Source organism: Platalea leucorodia (assembly GCF_965183815.1).
Source record: "Platalea leucorodia genome assembly, chromosome: 9".
NCBI lineage: Eukaryota > Metazoa > Chordata > Aves > Pelecaniformes > Threskiornithidae > Platalea > Platalea leucorodia.
Genome location: NC_138831.1, coordinates 14992871 through 15017595, shown reverse-complemented (window position 1 = coordinate 15017595; position 24725 = coordinate 14992871). Strand labels below are relative to the sequence as shown.

Sequence of the window (24725 nt, the reverse complement as noted above, 5' to 3'; positions counted from 1 at the left end):
GCTTTAAGTGCTGAAGGACTACCAGTACTATCTTGTTGCAAAAAGCAACTGAAATAACAATGCCCAGTAATAATAATCCAACCAGAAAAGCAGGGGGACACTGTCTGTTTAGCCTCTCCTTGACTGCTTTTATAAATATTATGACAGACTTCAGAGCACAGAAAGCTGGGCATCACCCTGGTCCTTCCTGAAGCAAAAAAGTAAGCCATGCCATGGGTTTTGTCCTTCTTAGACGGAAGCGAATCCCTGTTAAACACTATGTATTATATACATGGCAAAGTGCTCAGTAACTCCATTGTGCTGAAGGGACACACCGAAGAAAGCCACATAGTCTTTGCACCAGCTTAGAAAAAGAATTCACTGACCTTGGCGTGAAGTGTCAGACTGCTACCCTCAAAACATTATGGTCCTTGCTCATCAAGTCCAGAAGGCAGCAGAAGAGAGGAGCTGTCTTTCTGGGACTTACATCATCCCATCTGCAATGCATGAGCATCTCACCATCATCATCCACGGGAGCACAAGGGTAAGGGAGCATGGCACCACTTGCTAGCCTTGCTCTCAGGGGTTCTGAAAGCCCAAGGGACGGATCTAGGTCTTTCATATATCACAAGCACTTTAGTCACTGGACTGTCTTTTCCTCCTGATCTGTAAGCATATTGCGTGGTGATGGGTCAGGAGAAAAGAGCTGCAGATATTTCTATAGTACCGAATGTGACTACAAAAGCATTTGGTGTTTCTTCGCCTTGTTCGGGTGATGGACAATTTTTTTCCCTGACCCAGATACCATGTAGAGTTTTTCAAGCCTTGTATTTTCATCAGTCTCAACAGTAAAGAAATCCTATTTGTCACTCACAGGAAACAATTTAAAAGCATTATAAATGCATCTCTCCGTGCATCACATAGCAGAAATTGATACAGTCAAGTAACAGCTTAAGCACTGTGTTCATACCTACATACAAATATGTTACTAGCAAAACAAGTGTCAATTTACAACTAAGTTGATGTTTTCCTGATATCATTGCTTTGCTTTTAATACAGTATATTGTTTCTTGCTGTTTTTTGTTTTGTATTCCTGGAAGAACAAATCAAAACGTAGCAACCAGAGCTACAGCAACCAGCTCAGGTAGAACAGAAACACTCATGGGTGAGAAATAGAAAACAATACCTGATGCAGAAGAGCACTGGCATGGGCAAGACCATCGCAAGCCCAAACCATCCTCGACTGTAGCATTTTTCCTAGCTTGGTGTGGCCCAAATTTTAAAATCTGTTTAAAGAATCTGAATGGCCAATTGCTTTTTATAGGACTTGGATGACAAAATTATTTGTGTGCCTTTGCAGAGAGCAATTCCTTACGTTATACAATAATGTTACATGGAAAAAATATTTTTTAGAAATCTGTGTGAGCTCCTAATTCTTTCAATTTTAAACCTTTTTTATGTTTTATAAAAAAAGTGATTTCTCCTGAGATTTAGGGTCTCTTCTATCTCCCTCCTATTCTGCTCATCTCCTTCCTTTAGCAATTTCATCTTCACATAGTCACCCTTTACTCTTTCACATTTGATTTGCAATAATACTTTGAGTAGCCCCTTCTCCTCTCCGACTACTTTGTTGTATTTCCCTCGACACCAGCCACCATCAACCTTTCTGACTCTGGCCCTCCGGTGAGGCAGGTTGTCCTGATGTTCGTAAAGAGCTTCACACCTTAAATAAGGCTTTCTGCCTGAGCTGTGTAAGTTAGAATAATGGGCATGATTCAAATACAATAAGAAGCAATTTGAACACTTCACAAGAACTTGAGTTGAATTGAAACTGGAGCTGTGGCAATTTACACCAGCTAAAGATATTAGTATTTTTTTTTTCCTATGACTCAGAGACTCAATTCAAGCAGCATTCCTGCCTTTGCTGATATAAGCTCTCACCTATTAGAGATCAGCTAAGCATTTTGAAGGCTGTATCCAGCAATTTCTTCCAGCACCAACTGCACAGTACCGCAGTAACCAAGCCAGTACCTTTCATACCTGGGCAAAGCCCCAAAGGAGTGGGTAAAGCCGTCTGAGCACACACACAGAATTGCAGATAGGAGAAATATTTATTAATGATTGATTGTTAGTTTTTTGTGTCCAACATCAAATGCTTTCTTGTTCCCCTAATTTCACTAGAAAAGCAGTAATTCCTGGATGATGAAGTCACAAATATGAAATGAGCTCACAAGATCACCACGTAGGCAGTCACAACACTTAGAAAAAGCCAGCCCTCAAAAATTGTTCACTTGTGGTTATTCAGGAGTGGTCACAGGGATCACCCCAGTGAAAAAAATATTTTGCAAACTTTTTTTGAGCCATTTATAATTTTAGAGTAAAGAAGATTGCTCACATGTTAGCAAACGTTATTTTTACGCTGCCAGGCAACCCTGCTGGTAAAGCTGCTAGAAGTGACTCAGAAAACATTTTGTTAGTTGTTAGATCTGATTGATTGCCATAATTAACTTTTGATGATTTGTTTGTTCCTTTTTTAAATTGTTATCAAATATCTGCATCTTCAAAGGCTTTATTGGGATCCACCTCCACTGGTGGGAAGTAGAAGACCACCAGTCCCTTGTTTTGCTGGGGCACAGCACAGGGATTAAAATCACCCAAGTCCTGGGTCTCCCCTTTTCAAAGCAAGCCCTTCACACGAAAGCTTTCGGTAATGGATACGTGAACAATTTTTAAGTTAGATGCTTGTTTTAACATAGCTGCACTAATGCACATTCCTCATTTATTTATGTATATTATAATAATCATAATAATAATTTGAGAATAAAGTAATAAGAAGCTAGATTTTTCCTTACCTTTTTGGAAAGCAGGCAAAAGTTATACAGTAGGTGGAAGAGTGTACCAAGTAACAGATTTTTGAACACTCTTTCTTACTGGTGGTATGCAGTCTACAGGAAAAGTAAATACATTGGTATGTATAATACGTCTGTTCACAATAAACTCTTCAAATTTTGCCCTGTCATGGAGGCCATGACATTGATCCAACTGAAGAGCTCAGATTAGAGCAGCGACAGTGGAAAGCTGAGAGGCACCACTATATGAAATTAACTCTGGGTTAGAAATAAATGAACCAGTCCACAGAAGTTCAGGTACCTCTGAACATGGGAGCAGCTGCTCAGAAAAGAGCAGGTCTGGTTGATTTTTTTTTTTCCCCTTCTCCCCTGAACAAACTCTGGAACATTTTGTCTTTAGTTTAAGACTCCCCAGTCCTTCCTCACCCATGCAGTCACTCTCAGGTTCCTCGGCATCATCGACAATAATTTTAGGTTTTTTTCCTCAGAAAGACGTAATAGGCAATGTCATGTCAGTCATGTTAAGGATGAACAGGAATGAATACACAAACAGGCCAGGGCACAGCGCGGGAGCATTTGCACAGCGGTGTCTGCATGTCTGTCTGAGACAGGAGATGTTTGTGTTCCACATACACTATCCACAGTTTACTGATGGGAATCCACAAAGTCAGTGTCCATTCTCAATGCATGGAGAAAATGAGGATGGACACACACTGCTCTCGCTGCCATTGTGATAGAGAGGAGGTGACAGTGCACAGGGAAGCATTGTTTTGAAATAGAAACATGCAAATGATGCCAAGTCTGTTCGGGGACAACGAGCAGTGATTGTACTTCACTACTGAAAACTGAATCGACTGCCAAGTAAGTTCTACTTAGTGCTAAATAAAGGAGAAAGAGAAGAAATAATCTTAAATATGTCTGCACAAGTACTGAGCCCTCAAAGCACCTGCCAACTTAAAAGTCCACAAACTTATAACCCTACTGAAAATTAGACTGTTATAAGCTTTTAGACCTTAAAGTTTTCTGGCCAGTCCAGGGTGACACACCTTTCCTTTGCTACTTCTCAACATATCCCAGCTAAACTCCTCGGGGAAAGCGGTCTCCTCCCATGAGCTGCTCTTTCTTTCTAACAGTTACTGTTTGTCACTTTGATGCACTGGGTCTTTGCCACAGAGATGGTGCGTGCCTCCTGTTCAATACTGTATAGTACTGGGCTATTCTGCAATACTCATCTTGATCTCAAACCTTTATCAGTAGAACAGAGAAAAGCCTCCCCCCAAAAATGGGGTAAACTTGACTACAGCCATTCTCACAGACTGTGAGATTTTTCCCACGAGACTGGAAATGGGGACACTGGAAGAGCAACACTCCCTGTGCTGCCGAGTCCCAAAAGACTCAACCCCAATTCCTGCAAGAAAGCATCTTTGCAGAAGAGCTGCTCCCAGGAAGCACTGGGCAGTTTGGTTTCCTTCTCATGGCTGCTTCAAGAGGGAAATGCATGAAGGCAAATGACCTTCCAGTAAGGTCTGCTCATCCAGCCTGCAAGAAGCAGAACCTCCTCATTACCAAACAACCGAGATGCTGATTTCCCTGTCACTATGTTTGGTAAAGCCATGAATTAAAACAAGTTGCTAAGAAAGAGGAGCAATTACATGTAAATCTCAATATAAGTTAAGTATGGGTTGGAGGTTCAAATGTTTTTTGCATAGTCTGACACTCTGCTCTTGCAGCAGAAACACAAGCAGACAGCCGAGCAGAAGCACTCGCTATCTGTTCAACTTCAGACTTGATGAGAAGCATCTTCTCAAATAGTGTGAAATTCAGCCAAAGACACATGAGAGTAGAGTGAACTCGTTACATGGATGAAAGCTGCTGTGCACCAAATTCTGCTCATCTGAATCTGACACAAACATGTATTAGCAGGAAAAAGCTGTTGAATGAGTAAAACATGCATATACCAGATGGTGAACTGGAATGATTAAGAGAGTTTTCATAAGTAATGCAGTTTTAGATTGAAAAGCTTGGCCTTAGTATGTCCCAGTCAGCACTAAAGCCCTCCTAGGACATAGCTGGGGAGCTCAACTTGTGAAATTTCTTGCTTCCTATATATCCTAAATAAAAAGCTGCAACAGTGAGTCTCTATTCCTCCTGATGGGTGGGATATAAGGTCACTGCATTTCAAGTGATTTTCCTCCCACGTTAATGCATTTTCTTCTTTTATACTCATACTAAAACCCCAGTGCTTGAGCCCAGCTCTCCTAAGTGATCTGCACATTTTTTCCGAGCTCAAATTCCTGCAGATCACTGGAGAGTTGTGTGCAGCGATTCCACATGATGCTCAGCACTGCTGCTGAGGACCACCTGCTCTTAGGAAACAACTCAGGTCATTTATAGGCCTTCCAGTTTTACATGCACATCTTCAGTTCATTAGGCATTATTTTAAAGTTTACTAAATCATGGAGGGTTTTTTCAAGGCTATTTTTCTGTAAAATCATCCACATTTTGCTTTTGGTTTTGACTCTGGCATATAAGTAGGACAGGCCATAAATTTGGGCTTAGTCACCAAATTCCCCAATGTTTGGAGGTACATGAATCCCATGCTGGTGGCTCAGTGTTAATTGGTTCTTAGGAGATCTGAATATTTGCATATTTTCAATAGAAATGGCAACTCCAGTCTCCAGTATCTGAGCAAGCCATGAACAGCAGAATTTCCAGGAAATACAATAGAAAATCAAACTGGAAAACCCAACTGTACTTTTGCACTTACAAGAAAACACTTGGTAGCTACGCCAGATCTGCATGTAAGCTAGCTTTGCACAGTGCTGATGAGTCTCAGACTCACCCTTTAATCCCCTTCAATTAATTTACTCTCAGCCTGACATAGTGAGTTCCAGAGGAGCCTGGCACAGAGCTCACAACCAGGACTTCCCATCCCTGTGCTCGTCAGAGCAGCAAGTCACAACCAGGAAGGTCCCTGCTGCAGTTCACCACCTCCCCTCCGCCTCTGTAGGTAATTGTTAGCCATCGTTAGTGGACCAAAACCAATTTAAAAAGAGAGACACTGAAAATACATTATTTTCGTTTTCTTTTGAAGAAAGATTTGAAGAAAAATTTGAGATTGAAAAAAAAAAATGCTCATAGCATTGATGCAAACATCTGGGGCAATTTTTTATTCACATTTCCTATTTTCCAATTGGTAAAATTCTGAAAATTTCCCCATCCGCTGTATGAAATATTTTTTTGAAGTTAAATTGCTATGAAAACATCAAAACCTTATTTATTTATTGAGACCATATTCAAAATTTCACTGAAAATGTGGGGAGTTTTGCTTGGATGGCATTGCTTTTTTTGAGCTCATTAATATGGTTTTCAGTTTTTCCCCCTAAAAATGGAACTGTAAACATTTTTTTAAACAAAATATTTGAATTAAAAAAAAGAAACTCAATTCAGGTATTCAATGAATTACTTGTATAGACATACATGCTGAATGTTGCCTTATTAGGGGGTTGTTTGACAACCTATTGAACACTATAGGAAGGCTCCCATTAACTGTAGTAGTAGCCCACACTGGACTAAATGTACCCAAGTACTTTAAGTACAGCAGTAGTTTATTTCATTTGATTTTCTAATAGTTTTTATTAACACACATACCCAGGGAATGAAATAGTAGTAGTAGGTGCAGCTGATAATATGAACAGATGGTACTATAAATATATAAATAATTAAAAGATTTAAAAGAAAATTTATTTTCCAAACCATAAAAAAATTTAAAAGCCCAGTACTTGGAGGAAGACATATAAATTAATACTATTGCACATTCCCTGACTGGCTAGGTTGAACAAACAAATTTATACGCGTTAGAATCCTACATGTAAGCAAATGAGTTCACAGAAAGCATTCTCCCTTCATGCACACTGATTTCAAATTTGTGAGGGTTTTATTCCCAGTGGACTTTATCCCAGCTTTAAATCAGTGTTAACAAAACCAGGACTGAAGACTAGATGCTTAAGGCAGAAGGTGGTACCTCTCGGCAAGCAGGGGGATTCTGTCCCTTACTTCTCCTGCCTCCTAAAAACATATTCTAGTATATAGTCCTGGATGAAAACATGTTGTATTTTACCAGGACTATGGCGGGTTAAGTGAGCAATATTTCTTTTTAATAAACATATCTGCTTCCCAGGGAAAAAAAATCTGGTTTTTGTCACAGGGGGAATATTCTCAGAAGTCTGAAAACAGCAATAAGATGCAGCACAGGAGAATGAGACCAGGAGGGGAAACCCAGAGTAGGAAACCCCCAAGCTGTAGGTCCCACAGGGGTCTACCTCTGTTTCTACATTGAACGTTTCATCATCAGAACTTTTATATTTTTCTTGTTGTTCAAGTCTTTGGTGGAAATTTTTAGATTTTTATTTTTCTGGAGGAGAAACTAATTCCAACCCATTTGACCAGAACAGCAATTAGTGAAATGCAGTTCAGCAACACACACTCACCTGCTCTTTCCCAGCTGTCTTTCAAAATCCTCCCCTTCCCTCCTCCCCTTCCTCTCCCTCCATCCTCAAAGGCCTTTTCCGACCTGGCCAGCCCAGGCAGCAATGCTGCCTGAACACCTCGAGGGGCAGCTGGAGTTTGCACACTGGAGGGTTTGACCTCAAGAGGCAGCAGCATCACAGTGGAGTAGGTTTAGAGACCAGAGACAGTGGAAGGGGTTCCTTCAGCATGGCCAATGTTACCTAACAGAAATTTGACTTGGCAGAGGACTCTGCAACTCTCACTCTTGCTGTGTCATACCCTGACATGGGAAATATATAGTTATTTCCTCTTGCAGTGAGGGCTCTGTTCATTATGACTGGAGGAGGCATAATATGGTCCTTAATTTATGAGAAGCAGTTCCTTGCTGTCTTATGTCAGAATCATAGTTCTGATAGTTCAGCTAGTTCAGTTTCCAAAGACAAATTTTGTTTTTCAAGTTAGAATATATTTTGTATACCTGCATGATAAGACATCAGAGAAAAATACTCAAGGGGTGAATAAAGGGAGGAAAAGTGCTGTGTCAATAATTTGCTGGCTGTTTCCACTTTGCTTTGACAGCAGAGTTTCTGCTTTGAGGCAGATATTCACATGGCAGTTAATAGACAAGAAGTGGCAGGGATTTCAGCAGCAAATGGATGAACGGATCATGGGCAAGGAAAGGGCATTTCTCCACATTCAGATCTGTTTTTCATAAAAACTGCAGACATGTCTAAACCTTTCCAATATGCTACAAAGTTGTGCAGCTGTCTCCTTCCTCAACTCCTTCCAGATTCAAATGCAAATCAAATTTGATGGCCTCAGTATGTAATTTTGTTCTACAATATACCATGCTATGCACATTAAGGAAACTGGAAGCATCTTTTCGATCTATTTTCCTTTTAAATCAGTGGCAAGATTTGCATTCACTTTTACAGGACCGGATAAAATCCTTAAATGGGAATCTTCAAGGATTGTGAGATTATTGTAAAGAAACTTTGCAAGAAACAAAATTATAACTCAGGTTAGCAGAATTATTAATGAGTTTGGTCCTTGTCCCTCCATTCATTCCAGAAACTGTACCTGCCAGGGTTAGGAAGGTCTGAGTTTGATACAGGCTGAAGGGTCCGGTACTCAAGGATGCTGCTGATTTCTCACTCACAGGGGAGGGAAAGGAGGAGTTGCTCACAGCTACCAAACATTTTGTGAGGAGTTGCTGCCAACTGGCACAACTCAAAAAAGTGAGGAGGAAATAAGAGAATTTAAAAATATATATATATATATATGAGAGACATCAAAAATCTTTAACTGAGAAGACCAAATAATACGAAGACCCTAAAACTCAGATATCGGTCAATGTTTCCAAAACCCCCAGCCAGCCAATGAACAGAAGATCAGCAGTACTTACTGTTTGGGTCTACGTTCTCACACAGCTCCGTTTTGGCTTCCCCATTGGGCCTGTCGCTGGGTTTGTGCGAGAGCCGTGATGACATGGTCGCTGCTGTGACCACAGCCTTGAAGCTGCGTTTCCGTTTCTGGACGTTTAGCTCAGGGTGGAAGATGATGATGTACACCTTCGGCATGTAAAGCATCCCCAGGGCCACTGAAGCACTTAAGTTCATGGATATTGTAAGTGTGGTAGTTTGTATGTAGAGCTAGGAGACATAACACATGAGACACTATTACAAATAAGATGACTGGGAAGCAAGCTGTAGTACTTTGAACATTAAGTAACCATTTCAAAGCATGTTTTAATGAGTTTGCAACCAAAGATGCATGAGCTGAGACCTGTGCACTGCAAACCACCGTGAGGTCCAACACACATCAGCTATCAGGTATCATCAACAGCCTCTTTGGAGGCTCAATGCTAGAAACTTTCAGTGTCCTTAACAACACAATTTCTACTGTATCCTTATGGTATAGCTTCCATTTGTTTATTTAAAGAGTGAAGATAGATTTGGATTGAAATAATGCTGGTATAAATTTAAATTTAGGCCTACTGTAAGTTATAGAAGAGGAACTATAATAATACAGGTTAGTAAAAAAATCTTACTTTTTAAAAAAATTTGAGGAAGGTGGGATTCTTTTGTTTTTACTATACTTTAATTATCTACAATTAATTGAAATAACTTTGCAGGGAATACAAAATGATTTGTGTGCTCATGACATTCAGCTATGCTTATTATGAAAAAATAGTATATATGGAAGTCAGAGAACAGGTATTGCCATGAGATGAGTTTTCAAAGAAACCACAAGGATTTAAAAACATATCCTGCAAATATACAAGGGTGGAAAAGCCTTTTTTTTTTTCTTTTTTTTTTTTTTTAATTATCTTTTAATAAGTGTAAGGATACACTTAATAAATAAACTAGAACAATTCTTGTGACTTAAGAGGATTAGGCACAGTTAAAAAGTACAGAGACAGCACAATACAGGTGTGAGGGAGCTGAAGAGGGAGCAAAGTCTCTGCGGAGCCTCTTCAAAAATTAAATATATGGTAAATCCATATAAATGGGAAAATGATTACACATTGAGGGTGATTTCTTCAGAACACTACTTCCTCTTTTCCTCCTATTCAGTGCTAATCAGTCTGAATTTCTGATGGAAAAACTCCATGAATAAATATAATGGCAGGGTAAAATGCTGACTCTGCCCAGGTATTTCCAAATTCCCATATTTAGAAAAATATGAATGTTTCCAGACTTGCTAGTTATATCTACATAACAGTTGCTATTATAGTGATTAAAACCACCACTGGAAGCAATAAAATGCCTTACAGAAAACATAAAAAACGTGCTGTGCGCGGATGTGTCTCCATACAGATGCACACAAGCAAAACCAAAAGTGCTTTCTCAGTTTCTCTTTACTCATTATCAGAAGGAAATGACGCTGATGTTGTTAGAAATGTTGCCAAAGTCAGGACATTGGGACGTAACCCATCTCATTCTGTGAAAGATACACTGGGCCACCTCCCCTAAAACCCTGCTCCAAGAAAAAGCCATTTACATCAGAAGTACTTCTGACAGATCGTCCTGTCTACCCATGTCCTAAAACCATCTTCTGATGGAGGTTTCACAGCCTCCTAACCAAACTCTTGCAGAGTGCTCAGGGCTCCAAAACATTTGGCCTGTACCTGAATGAAGCTGCTAATTGTTCTCTCCTGGTGGAACGAAGAGCAAGTGGCCACCACACCCTCTGCTACCTTCTTTTATATATTTAAATAGTTACTGTCTGTTGGAGAACTTTTAAAGAGCAGTATGGTACCATGTTGCCTCTTGGTCTTGGACAGATAACAGGGCCATTTCTCCCAACTTCAGCCACTGGGAAGACCTCAGGCCCTTCTGTCTCCCCCTAACCCGGACACTGCCATTGACCCTCACCGAGCTGCGATGCTCCAAACCAAAGTGGTGCTCTACTGAAGCCTCCTTGCTGGAAGATTATTTTCTGAATTTACCTTATAGCACTGCTGTAAAACACGATGTTTATTTTTCTCAGTCAGGTAGCGTTGTTGCCTGCTGCTCTTCACTGCAGAGTTACTACCTGGCTCGTTATTCCTCACCTTATACCTTGCAGCAAAATGTTGTTACACTACAGATATATATATTCTATACCTTTACTTCTATGTACGTAAGCACTATGTCTATTTATGTTATAAGAACATTTAAAAAGAAGACAGTTTACAATGCATTTGGTTCCTTGGAGCTGATCCTCCTTTCAGTTATGTTCACATAAATCAGCTGTAACTCAGTCGGGGTCAAGTGCATTGCATTGATATAAGTAACACAGACTTCAATATTAATTAATTAAATTCAATAGGTCTTTGAAAATTGGAAATTAAATATATAAAATATAACATTTAAGGGCTGAAGCATAAACAGGAAGATACCCTTCTTATCTTCAAAGTGTGTGTAACTTACTACCAGCTTTTATCCTTGCTAAGTAAAGTAATTATTATTTCTATTTTATAAAGAGCTCCTGCAATTGCTATAGGAGCTGCAGGTACCAACACCTCTAAAGGCCAGGAAGATGCTGTGGACAGCATACTTGACAAATTACATTATACCTAGGGACTGTCTGGTTCTCAGCTCTGTATTCAGACCATACCTCTCTCTGCTAATACTTGGGAAGAAAGCTTGCTTAAATAATGTCTGCAGTCCTTCTGGTTTAGTCTGAAAAGGATGCAGCTCTGTAACACGTGTTTAATAAGAATTACCTCTGTTTCTATATACAAGATATATAACTAAACCTGACAGGCACTGAATATCTACTAAGCAGTATTACTGAATGAGATCTACATTTCTGCAAGGTTAGAAAAGATCTGTGTCAGTGAAGAGCTCTGTCACAAATACAGAAGACGTATCGGTACTTCGAAGTGGTGTTCAGCAGTTATCTCAAAGACTTGAACTCGCAGAAGGTCTGTTCAAGCACCCATATGGTGAAAAATGCATAGCAATGTTTTGCAACTAACTCTTGATTCACTTTCCTAGAGAACATAAAAACTTTTGCACAGAAAATAGGAATTTGGACCACAGAGAAGGAAAAAAAAAAAAAAGAGCTAATGGCACAGCATTGCCAGCATGACACACATAATCAGCTGTTTATGTTCCACAGACAGATATAGCATATTTATGTTTGATTACAGATTTTCTCCACCCGAATCCCACTTCTTCAGCATGGAAGACAACAGCTCCCCATGGGAATTTTGATGAACTGTCAGTTAAGCGAAATATCTTTATATCACCACACTCATAGACACATATGTCATAGACACACTGTGTGACAGCAACTAAAAATCCTAGAAAAGCAGAAGGAAAGATGCATTTTGAGTAAGAGCTCTTTTTAAAAGCACTATGTAGCAAGAAGTTTTCAAATGGATCCTCAGGGGGAAAAGTATTTGTTACCTACGCGTGGCATTTTCTGAATTTTGGAACAGCTGACTAGTTTGATATGCACTACTAACATTTCTTTTCAGAAAGAGAAGATAAGAACAAGTGAAGATTGTACACACCAAGAGAAGAAAGGGATCCTCTTTTGCACAGCTCCTTTGGAACAGGGCACACAATCTGCACTGAGGCCACCTCCTCCTGCGCAGGAGCCAGATAACCACATTTGATGAGCTTCTGGTTTTGCAGGTACAACCAACTACCGGCAAAGATCTACCACTGGAGTCATTCGGTGCCCTCTGAGCCACCGCTCCTGACACGGGTGTTTTGGGTGGGTGGGCACAGGTTTCCTGAGACATTGTGGGAGATTGCTCCCAAGGGCAGAGGACAGATTTCTGCATCAGTGCTCGAGCACCTCCACAGCCACGTGCTATGGCCGGCGGCTTCCCTACATAGTTTTCCATGGGCTACACCAGTGGAGATCTGGCCTGACTTGGAGGTGACTTACCCTGGGGATGGTTTGGCCCATGCCTTCCCCTTAATCAAGGGCTGCTGTGATTGCAAAAGCCGCAACCAGCAGACCGCGAGTAACATTTTTATCTAGGTGCACACAGGTATTAATTTTTATTTCCTCTTGCTGTTAAGGGGTTGAAGGTTAAACAATTATTTAGTCAACGGGGTCTTTTGCAGCACCATGCCAGGGAAGTTTCCCACCTTGCAAATGCTGATGGGAGATAAAAGGAAAGGGAGAAAAGAGCTTTTGTAGAACAAGGCAGGATGAGTGACACACAATGCTTCTCATGACAAATGGGAGCTTTATAAAGATAAGGGAAACTAATAGATATGCTTATTATGCAGAGCCTTAGTTTTATGTATTTTATCTCTGCTTTGTGGTTTCACCAGTCAAACATAAAAATGCAGTTTACATGAAATTATTTCATTTCTTATTTCACTTCTTCTGATAAACTCTCTGAAAGCATTTTAGATGAATGCAAATGGGTGACTTAAAATACAGAGGATAAGATTTAACCGACAATGGGAGTCTAATAATTCATGCATGCCTTTTACAGCTGGCTGGTGAAACCTGGTAGTTTCCAAACCTAAGATCAAATTAAGAAATTAAGATGCAGATTTAGTGAGAGATGCTTGAACTTGACATGAATGACAACTGGCATTGAGCTAAGTATTGCCAGTGGAAATCAAAACTTTCTAAAAAAAATGTCGTGTTGGTCTCCGCAAGCCCACTCCCATGGAGGGTTTGAAGCCACGTTTGCTACGACATAAGGACAAAGTCATTCTGGAGGGTCATCCTCACTCACATATCTCTCTCTCCCTCCCTCAAGCGGACTCCAAATTTTGACAAATTTTAACTTAATGTTAACACACTGCTGTTAAAAATGCATCAGACTTTGAAGCAGTGCATTGGAGAAAACTCAACCCTAAGGATATCATTCACATGCAAAGGCACCTAGATTTTATCATTTATTTTACATAAAGGATTTCCATTTGAATTTTAGATTTCTATGTTTTCCAGATTCTTGCTTTATTCATGCAAATGACGAAAATTACCTTCAAAACCTTGAGAGAAAATTAGACTGGTCTTGAATACACACATCTAATAACCAGCAATTTTTTTTAGAACAAATTATATCAATGGACAATTTTGCATGAGCTAGGATTACTCTCAGAAGTAAAGCACTGCAGGATCAGGCCTTTCGGTCTTTGCTAACCCAGTGAATAGATTTCCAACTGCTGGGCCATAATAACTGAAGTTATAGCTGCAGATCTTATAAAAGTCTCTTTAGGAGTCAGAAATACTTTCTATAGGCTAATGCTCTGCATTCACAGTCTGATCAGGAGCAACTGCTCCTTTTATCTAATTCAGCTTTCTAATTATGCAGTGAATTGTGTTATTTTGCAATATGGAAATAAAGTGGTAACCTGAGATATTTTTGGACTTGTGTTATCACAAACCAATTTATCTCACTTTTATATGGGAATTAAAACAAATGTTCTTACATATGAAGTAGACAGTTTATAAATCTCCCAGAAGACTTCCAGGTCATCTGAAGATTTCATCTCATTCTCTACATTATGTTGTGCAAATATAAGAATGAGAAACATTTTTTAATAAAAATTAAAATTAGCTCCCACTGCATTATATGTTTGCAAAAATATGGAAAGTAAAAAGACTTGAATATAAATGTGTTCTCAGACATTTCACTGTCTAATGCCCCTACCCACTGACGTTACCACGTTATTTTAAAGGCAAATAAAAAAAGGAAAACATCTGTTTTCCAGTGAAACCTGTGCTTCTTTAACTTTAAATTGGCTTCACTTAGGAAGAACCACTGCTCTTCTCCCTCCAACAAAGGTGTTGGCCATTTGTTACCCAAACCACTGCAAGGGGCTACATCGCATTTCTCACAGAGCAACATCAGCTGTTATTACGGTGACCTACAACCAGGACCCAGGGCAGATGTCACTGTACAAAAATCTCCAGTCACAAAGCACCCCTAAACCTATGCTAATTCAAGACAGACTGAAGAGTCAGCAGCTGCCTGCATCCTTTTTGGGACCCTTCCTGCCCCTCCAACCAAGGCTCTGCGTGGCAGGGAGGACAGGCTGCAGCCACAGCCCTGCATGGGCTACACAAGGGGTGAAGGTCCCCCAGTGCGACCCCCTCTTTTTGGCAGCACCATACCCTCAACCAAAACAAACAAACAAACAAACAAACCAACCATCTGCAAAAGCAAATGCCATTCTCATTCCCTTAGACAGCTTGATTTATGGAAGTTTCAGGCAACAGCAGCTTTACCCAGGCAACCATGTCTTTCCACAAGGATTGTACACTTCTGTTGTCTGAGAAATAGAAAATATTATATGTGAAGCAGTTCTGTCAGCTCTTTACTGACCTGGCTCAGTAATCCTCTTTTCATGCCCTGCTGAGGCTTTCCAGCAGCCCATGCACATCCCAGGTTCCCGCTGCCGGCTCCCGCGGATACAGACATAACGCTCGCTTTCTTCACTTGGATGGTACCAGTTCAACTGCAGATAATACCACACTGCCCTGAAGCTTATCTACTGACGACTTCCAGGACCCCTGCCTCCATCCCCATCCTTTTAAGCATCATAATCTGCTCAAGCTGTCGTTTAGCAGTGCCCTTTGGAGAATAGAGCAGTTTGGAAAAAAAAAAAAAAACCAACCAAAACTCTTTTCCTAGATTAGAAGGTTTTAGCAGTGCTTAGGGAAAGTAGTTTCCCTTTCTTTTAAGCTAATATTATTTTGGGGTGTGGGAAATCACAAAAAAAAACCTGTGGACACCAGGCTCCAGCATTTTGGACAAAAGGGGCAAACATCTGGCAAACAATCCAGAAGACAGGGATTTCCAGTTGCAGGAGGTCACTTAATAGATGAGAGACAGTGACTACACCACTTATCCGCTGTTCTAACCTACTGCTCCTAATGGTATTAATATAATCCACACTATATCAGTAGTTCCTCATACTTTTATAGCATTTGAATATTTTATAGACAAAAAATATATGCATATGCCAACACACACACTCTATACTTACAACAAACACTAAAGGCTGCAATGGCAATCAGTCAAGTGCCGTAATGGCAAACCAGGGTACCCTGCGCTACTTTAATTTCGTCTCCTGGTACATGGGCACTACGACACAGCCATCAACTACATGACTACACATGCTTGTTCCTCAGGACTCTATTCAAGGGTACGAACAGATGATTATTTAATACGCTCTTTTCTCCTCACTTTTCAACATGTTAATTCCATTGCTCAATAAGTATACCCTTTGATCTCTGTTGTGAAGACATAATGCCTGCTTTCTTTGTAAGGTTTTTACCGAATTTTGCCTATTTGTGCTGTTGTACTGTTTGGTGTGTACTTTTCACAGCGTGTGGAAGACAACCGCATTCCTCTGTGAAGGTGAGCATCAGCGGTGCTTTAGAAACACAACTCAACAGCAACGTGAGACAGGCAACGGTATGCAAATCGTGATGCTCACTAAGTTTTACAAATGACAACGGATGCTACCCAAGGGATGTTTGATAAACAAATCATAGTAGTTATGCTGATTGCAGTTATTACTGTACAAAATAGCAAGGCACGCAAATAGCCTTTGTGAAATGTCTATGGGAATGTCACAGAATCAGTCATACCATTTAATTATAAATTCTGTTCTTAGTAATTATACGAAAGGTGGCACTGAAGGAAATGACGGGATTTCAGTTTCAGAAAATTTCCCATTGATGGCTGGTTGTTTTGCAGGCTGACAGCACTAGGGCAGCTTGTCAAACACACACAGTCGCACTCACTGCTTGTGAACATCCAAATGTGGTCTGCTCCCGGTGCAGAGGCCAGGCTCAGCAGAGGGGCTGCGCATCCCTGGCACACGGGGGTACTCATGGCATGTGGAACGCGTAGGCTTTGGGGCACATGTGCAGCCCCATGGCATTTTCTTCTTTTTTTTTTTTTTTTTCCAAAACTGATTTTCAAGCTAAAAACCATGTTTGTTCTACAGCTCAACAAGAGCTCTGTGTGCCTGACAGGAATCATTTTACTGGCTGGTTGCAGCGGACCTGAGGTTGGATGGCTTTCATCATTGAAAATAGTTGGTCTATTAAGTTAGTGTCCTTTGGAAATTCTCACAATATTACATCTGGTAGATCAGAAAAAAACTGCAGGTTAACTTTGTGGATATATTTCAGTGTAATGGAAAAACAAAAATAGTTCCACAGGAACAGCAAGTACCCACAGAGCAACATCACAGTACCCTCAGAGATACAAAAGTAAAGAAGATTAAGTTTGGAAAGTGGCTCCCCAAATTAGTTTTCTTTTACAGCCAGTAATAACAATCACATCTTACTCTTTCAAGAGGTCATTAGCTATCTGCTGGCCCTCACTAAGCAAGAGTTGATACCAGCATAGCGCTGAAATCCAGTGACAGGAGCAATAAATATTTATCCCGGCGTGGCAGCTCTGCAGTAACAAGAGGGGATGCAACTGAAGCCAAACCCCCCTCCAGGCATCCTACCACCACCCCGGTACACCAGAAGTGGGATGATGGAGAATTGAGTAGGCTCAAAAGAAAACCTTCTCACACAGGCGGGGAGAAACATTCTGCCTTTAAATTAATTTTTTTTGTCAGGGCAGTGTAAGACAACTCTTTCTTCCAACAGGTTCATATGACTTTGAAGACATCTTTTTCTTTGCTAATAATAAAATGAGTAAATATCACAGATTGTTTTGTGCTTTTTTTTAGATATGATCTCTGTGTTTATCCTTGCTAAACAGAAATTTAGATTTCCAAATAGACTACAGAAGTAATAAGTAATAGGTCATCACAAACACATTGTGTGCACGGCTGAGTTTCTTTCATGCATTTAACTGGAGACAATTATTATTCCTACTAAGAGAACAAGGGGGAAGCTGAGAAAAGATTCCGATTTGAGGAATCACCACTGTTGAAGCAGAAAACAAAATGTCATTAGTCTCTTCAGGAAACTAGCCAAGCCTTCCATGTTATATACACTGCAACATTGACTCATCAGCTAGATTTCCACAATTTCATCTCCAAAGGTGACGAAAAGCAAAGTGGCCATTAGCAGGAAGTATTATATTTAATGACAATATTCAGTTGTCCTGGACAAGTAAACACACAGGGGACTCAGTCTAAGAATTACTTCTGTCAATGTGGGCTTAAAGGACTACATATAACCATTCGCTATTGCCCAGTTCTGCTCTAGTTCTGGGAAGAATTAAAATTCAGTGTTTGTCTGCTGCCATGGGAGCAGTAAATGCAATACACGGTGTGGAGTTTGGGCTGGGCAATAGTAGCAGGTTGAAGACGTCACTGGCCAGCTCTGCCTGGAGGTACAACAGCTGACATGGATGTGAGTGTGCACACAGCCTCGCTGGTGTATGCTTTGCACAACTTACAGCCTCAGACGCCCTTTCAACCTGTGGCAAAACACACACCTCCATTAACCTCAACGATGCAACGCAACCTACTTTACTGATATGTTCTGCTCTCTGACATGCACCAGATTCAAAAAAATACCTGCAGAGAGGCAAAGAAGATCTTTCTGCTTTACCCAGAGAGCCCTCAGAAACTATCCCAATGGAGCAGGACCCCCCTGAAAGGCAGCAGTCCCTGCATGGCACGTTGCTTCAACAGCTCACACAGAGACTTTCAGAGGTGCTTTCCTGAAGCATCTCTGCGTAGCCATGATGCTCCATGGCAGCAACTGGTTGAAGTTGCATGGTCAGTATTTACACCAACAAAATGAGAATGCCTCAAATAGAAGCATCTAAAAGACCACCTTGCTGAGGGCAAAATCAAAGTCAAATCACGTAGCTGGATGCTCCTAGAGATGTCATCATCGTAGCTCCAAGCTGTCCTGGTTTCACCTGGGATAGAGTTAATTTTCTTCTTAGTAGCTGGTAGAGTGCTGTGTTTTGGATTTAGGATGAGAATAATGTTGATAACACACTGATGTTTTGGTTCTTGCTGAGCAGAGTTTACACTAGTCAAGGACTTTTTAGCTTCTTGTGCTCTGCCAGGTGCATAAGAAGCTGGGAGGGAGCATAGCTAGGACAGCTGACCCAGACTGGCCAAAGGGCTATTCCATACCATATGACATCATGCTCAGTATATAAGCTGGGGGAAGAAGAAGGAAGGGGGGACGTTCGGAGTGATGGCGTTTGTCTTCCCAAGTAACCGTTACGCATGATGGAGCCCTGCTTTCCTGGGGATGGCTGAACACCTGCCTGCCGCTGGGAAGTAGTGAATGAATTCCTTGCTTTGCTTTGCTTGTGCGCGCGGCTTTTGCTTTACCTATTAAACTGTCTTCATCTCAACCCATGAGTTTTCTCACTTTTACTCTTCCAATTCTCTCCCCCATCCCACCGGGGGGGAGTGAGCGAGCGGCTGAGTGGTGCTTAGTTGCTGGCTGGGGTTAAACCACGACACAAGCCCACCTCACCTCAGGACCCATATCAAGTTGCTATGAACAGCATTTCTAAATAGAAGTGTAAACTCCTCACAGTTAGCTTAATAATTCAGTCGTGAAACGTCAGTGTTCACGTCCAGCATTCTGCATGCCTGTGCCCCCAGGGACCTTGGCCCTGTGCACCCCCACTGCGTCCTCTCAGCCCGCCTCCACCTCCGTCCCCTCTCCAGCACGTGTTGTTGCAGAGGCGGGATTGCTCTCGCGCCAGCTCACAGTGGTGAGGATGGCTACTTTTTGGGTGCACACAAGGAGCACCACCATCGCTTGCAAGATAACCACACGTGCTGCGAACAGTGAAGGCAAACTGCAGAGTAACCACAGCTGCTTTAGAAACAGGGGGTTCTCCCCCACCCAAAGAAACTGCTGATGGTTATCAAAAGCTAAAGAAAACTTCGATGTCAGATCTGGTATTTCTGGCCACCTGACGACAGCCTGTGATGTTCTGAAAAGTTGCTCTAAGTCACATCACGAAGTACAGAGGTTTGGGAGAAGAATGTGCCCAGAGCCGTTAAATTCAAACATGCCAGATGGGATCTCATTCCCTCCTTACGATACGGCAAAACACGACAGACACTGATGCACAGGTATCACGTTGTAGGAAAGAGTGAGAGTGTGATAATGCTGATAAACCCTTAGACGTGCTTACAAAGGCTGTCACGGTCGCTGCTCCTGGCGGTTACTAGCTTGGCAATGACAACATTATACACCAGAGTTATGCAGGTAACGGGTGTGATGAATTATGTTTCAATATGTTTCTAGCAGCAGGAGGTTTAGCATACCAAAGGGAAAATTGGGGTCATATTCTGAAAGATTACCACCTGCAGAGGCCAAATGCAAAGGCAGACAGTACAGCAGTAAACAGGTCTAAAAGGACTAATTTCCAATTCCCACTACCTGCACTATAAAACTGTTCCTTCTAATGTCACACTGCCAAAGCCAACTTAAATTTTCATGTCCTAAGAGCAGCAACACATAGTTTTCAGCTTGCATTTCACAGGCAAATGTGCAGAGTAAAGATGAAGTAAATGTATGTATTTTAAATATATTTCAGGTATTTGAGCTAAATATTTTATACAGCTTATTCCCTTATAACAGCAACTTCCTTATGCAAGAAATTTGCATACATCAGAAAAAATAAATATTTATGGATTATATCCATAACTTGCATGATAATTCAAAATACCAAATGTTAAAGCACTTGCTCTAAGGGTTATGATGCAGATGCAGAAGAAGGAGGGATTTTGTCTCTCCAGCCTGTGACAGAAACTCTAGCAGCTTATCTAGAAGGAAATTAAATTATTCAGATAATTGGACAGAGCAGTGATGGAAAAGCGTGTTGCTGCTTTCAAAGGGCATCAAATGGCTAAAAGAGAAATTGAAGCAGTATCACAGACAATCCCACAAGTCAAATGGTTTATATAGACTATATGCGGCAGAGATTCCACTTCTGCTGGAAAAAAGAGCCATCTTTACTTTCTGTATCAGTTACAGAGACAATAAAGATGCCCATTAACTACTCAGAATCATTTGGGAGTTGCTCAACCAAGAAAGGAACAGTGATGGGATTGGCTTAAGTCAACAAAAGATTAAAATTATTTTGAATTGTGACTCCCTGGAACTGACTGCATCCTCTGGCTTTACAAGGATTTCTCGTTGAAGTAGAAATTTGGCACAGAAGGGTGTGCCAGCAAAACAATCTTCTTGCAAGGACAGCAACATTTGAAGCTAGGTCTCCATGCATCTCCACTACTGAAGCAAGATGAAGTTCTGTCTCCTTTTGGATTCACCTTGTCTTGGTTTTTGCTTCTGGACACACAGCACATGGTGCTGTCCCCAGCGTGGTGATGAGAAATGTGTGTCCTACTGCAGATCCAAGGGTGGTGGATGGGTGGGCAGCCAGAGATAGTGGTAAGGCTGTGACCCACGTCCAGGTTACAGCAAGGATGAGTCCTCCCAGTCCTGTACTTGTTAACACAGGTAACAGCGATGGAGAGCCGGGGAACAGCTAAATGTACCTCTCCTTGTATTTTTCTTCTATGCTAATTACATGCCCATAAACTGATGGAAGAATTGATGAAACAGATGAAGTTTTTCCAGGGGGATCTCAGCTAATGCGCTGTTATCCAGTGCAGATGTCTGTCCACAAGAGAAGTGTCCAGAGACCCACCAAATCATTTCACGTGGGTCACTAAAAGGCCTTCATGTGATAAAAAACTTAAGTCACAGCTGAGTATGGCTATATTTCAAGCACAGACAGAAGCGAATCGCTCAAGAAATCCCATTATCAATCCTCAGAACTGTCTAACATCTCTTGCTTGACATTCATGTTTGTTATAATAGCTATAAAATAAGTTACACACCGCTAAAAGAGACAAACACAAAGTGCAACAGAAATAATGTACATCCCCAACTTCTATTATTAAAATAATGGCTTTTCCCTCTCTCACTGGCTGAGCACTTAACTTTTTTGAGCTAGAAATAATTCTTCATCTGTCATTTTTTCCAAAGATTACATCATCAGAGAAAGCCTTCATTTCATTCTTCACCTTCACCGCTGCCCTGCTAAATTGACTGACATACAATCTTGGCATTTTAGGGTATTCAGTGCCAGGCTTCAGCTGCTGTTATAAATCATATTTCTCCACACTTATTGCATTTTATTCATTTTATACATGACCAGAGATTAGAGTTCAAATGAAATAGATTTTGCTATCCTTCTTCTATTCCAAACATCACTAGTCTAGAAATCTTTAATTTTACTCACTTCAACTACTGAATAATTCAATGTAAAAGGAGAAAAAAAAACACCCTGCAATACTCAGTTTGATATTTCATAGAATCATAGAATCGTAAAGGTTGGAAAAGACCTTTAAGATCATTGAGTCCAACCGTTAACCTAGCACTGCCAAGTCCACCACTAAACCATGTCCTCGAGCACCACATCTACCCTTCTTTTCAATACCTCCAGGGATGGAGACTCAACCACTTCCCTGGGCAGCCTGTTCCAATGCTTGACCACCCTTTCGGTGAAGAAGTTTTTTCTGATATCCAACCTAAACCTCCCCTGGCGCAGCTTGAGGCCGTTTCCTCTCATCCTATCACTTGTTACTAGGGAGAAGAGACTGACCTGCACCTCGCTACAACCTCCTTTCAGGTAGTTGTAGAGAGCGATAAGGTCTCCCTTCAGTCTCCTCTTCTCCAGACTAAACAACCCCAGCTCCCTCAGCTGCTCTTCATAAGACTTGTGCTCTAGACCCTTCACCAACTTCGTTGCCTTTCTTTGGACACGCTCCAGCACCTCAATATCCTTCTTGTAGTAAGCGGCCCAAAACTGAACACAGGATTTGAGGTGCAGCCTCACCAGTGCCAAGTGCAGGGGCCCTATCACCTCCCTGGTCCTGCTGGCCACACTATTCCTGATACAAGCCAGGATGCCATTGGCCTTCTTGGCCACCTGAGCACACTGCTGGCTCATGTTCAGGCGGCTGTCAACCAACACCCCCAGGTCCTTTTCCACCAGGCAGCTCTCCAGCCACTCCTCCCCAAGCCTGTAGCGTTGCATGGGGTTGTTGTGACCCAAGTGCAGGACCTGGCACTGAGCCTTGTTGAACCTCATACAGTTGGCCTCAGCCCATCGATCCAGCCTGTCCAGGTCCCTCTGTAGGGCCTTCCTACCCTCCAGCAGATCAACATTCCCGGCCAACTTGGTGTCATCTGCAAACTTACTGAGGGTGCACTCGATCCCCTCGTCCAGATCATTGATAAAGGTATTAAGCAGAACTGGCCCCAGTACTGAGCCCTGGGGAACACCACTTGTGACCGGCTGCCAACTGGATTTGACTCCATCCACCACCACTCTCTGGGCTTCGCCAGCCAGCCAATTTTTAACCCAGCGCAGAGTGCACCCATTCAAGCCGTGTGCAGCCAGCTTCTCCAGGAGAATGCTGTGGGAGACAGTGTCAAAGGCCTTACTGAAGTCCAAGTAGACAATATCCACAGCCTTTCCCTCATCCACTAAGAGGGTGCCCTTATCACAGAAGGAGAGCAGGTTAGTGAAACAGGACCTGCCTTTCATAAACCCATGCTGGCTGAGCCCAATTCCCTGGTTGTCCCACACATGCCGCATAATGGCACTCAAGATGATCTGCTCCATTACCTTCCCCAGCACTGAGGTCAGGCTGACAGGCCTGTAGTTCCCCGGATCCTCATTCTGACCCTTCTTGTAGAGGGGTGTCACATTTGCTGACTTCCAGTCATCTGGGACCTCCCCGGTTGACCAGGACTGCTGATAAATGATGGAGAGTGGCTTGGCAAGCTCCTCTGCCAGCTCCCTCAGTATCCTCGGGTGGATCCCGTCTGGCCCAATGGACTTGTGAGCATCCAGGTGGAGGAGCAGGTCGGTGACTGCCACCTCTTCGACAACTGGGGCTTCACTCTGCATCCTATGTCCATCTCCCAGCTCAGGGGCCTGAAAACCCCGAGGATGACCAGTCTGACTATTAAAAACTGAGGCAAAGAAGGCATTAAGTACCTCAGCCTTCTCCTCATCCTTCGTGGCAAAGTTTGCCTCCGCATCCAACAAAGGAGGGAGATTCTCCCTGGCCCTCCTTTTGTCGTTGATATATTTGTAAAAACATTTTTTGTTATCTTTAACGGCGGTGGCCAGTTTAAGGTCTAGCTGGGCCTTTGCCTTTTTAATCTTCTCCCTGCATAACCTCACAACATCCTTGTAGTCCTGAGTCACCTGCCCCTTCTTCCAAAGGTGGTAAGCTCTTTTGAACAAAACAAAGTGAGGATCCTCAAACTGCTGCGGCTGCATCTCTGTAGCCTGATGTGCATGCACCACAGAGTGCTGGGTACTGTCTCAGCAACAGGGATATCTCCCGGCAGGTATGGCACCGGAGCTGCAGGAAGAGCGGCCACCTCCGGAGGGCTCCCAGGAAGAAGAAACATGGGCTGATGCCAAGAGGCGGGCATGCTCAAAGCCTCACCCTGAATTCTGGGATTTGAGAAGGTGTGATTATGCACTGACTCTTTTCAGGCAATATAATACCTGCAATTACCAAAATCACTATCTTCTATCCTCAGTTTTCAAGAGAAAATTTGTGGAAGTGTTAAATGCTGGCAATCCAGTGGGAAGCCAGTGCAGCAGAAATGGCCACTGCAAGGCCCTGAACTTCCCAGAAACGTCTTGGGAATGAAATATTGCTCATAACCGTAGAGACCAGACAGCCACCACATTTACAATTTTTCCTCACCAAATAGTTGCTGAGTGAACATGAGGTAAAGCGCTCTCACAAATTTCCTTAAATTATTAACATATTCTAGAATAGAACATAAACTTAGGTCAAACAATTTGAAGACAATTCCTTTTCTGTCAGATGGAGGAATAAGCAAGAGTGAATATCCAATGAAAGGTATTTAAAAAGACAAACAAACTGCAAGCTAATTTGTGTATAAGTAAACATA

The 24725-nt window shown here is 41.9% G+C and overlaps 1 protein-coding gene across 2 annotated transcripts in view; it reads right to left on the bottom strand.

Annotated features, from left to right (window-relative positions):
- Window positions 1–24725, bottom strand: part of GRM7 (glutamate metabotropic receptor 7) — a gene marked incomplete at both ends in the record, with an annotated part of 312840 nt that overhangs the window by 24105 nt on the left and 264010 nt on the right. The window contains 2 exons of one of the 2 annotated variants that reach the window (XM_082321677.1): window positions 2854–2924; window positions 8743–8989. In XM_082321677.1, the coding sequence (XP_082177803.1) occupies window positions 2854–2924; window positions 8743–8989 (318 nt within the window). Of the gene's footprint in view, window positions 1–2853; window positions 2925–8742; window positions 8990–24725 lie in introns of those variants that run through there. The other variant, XM_082321678.1, reaches the window with a different exon arrangement.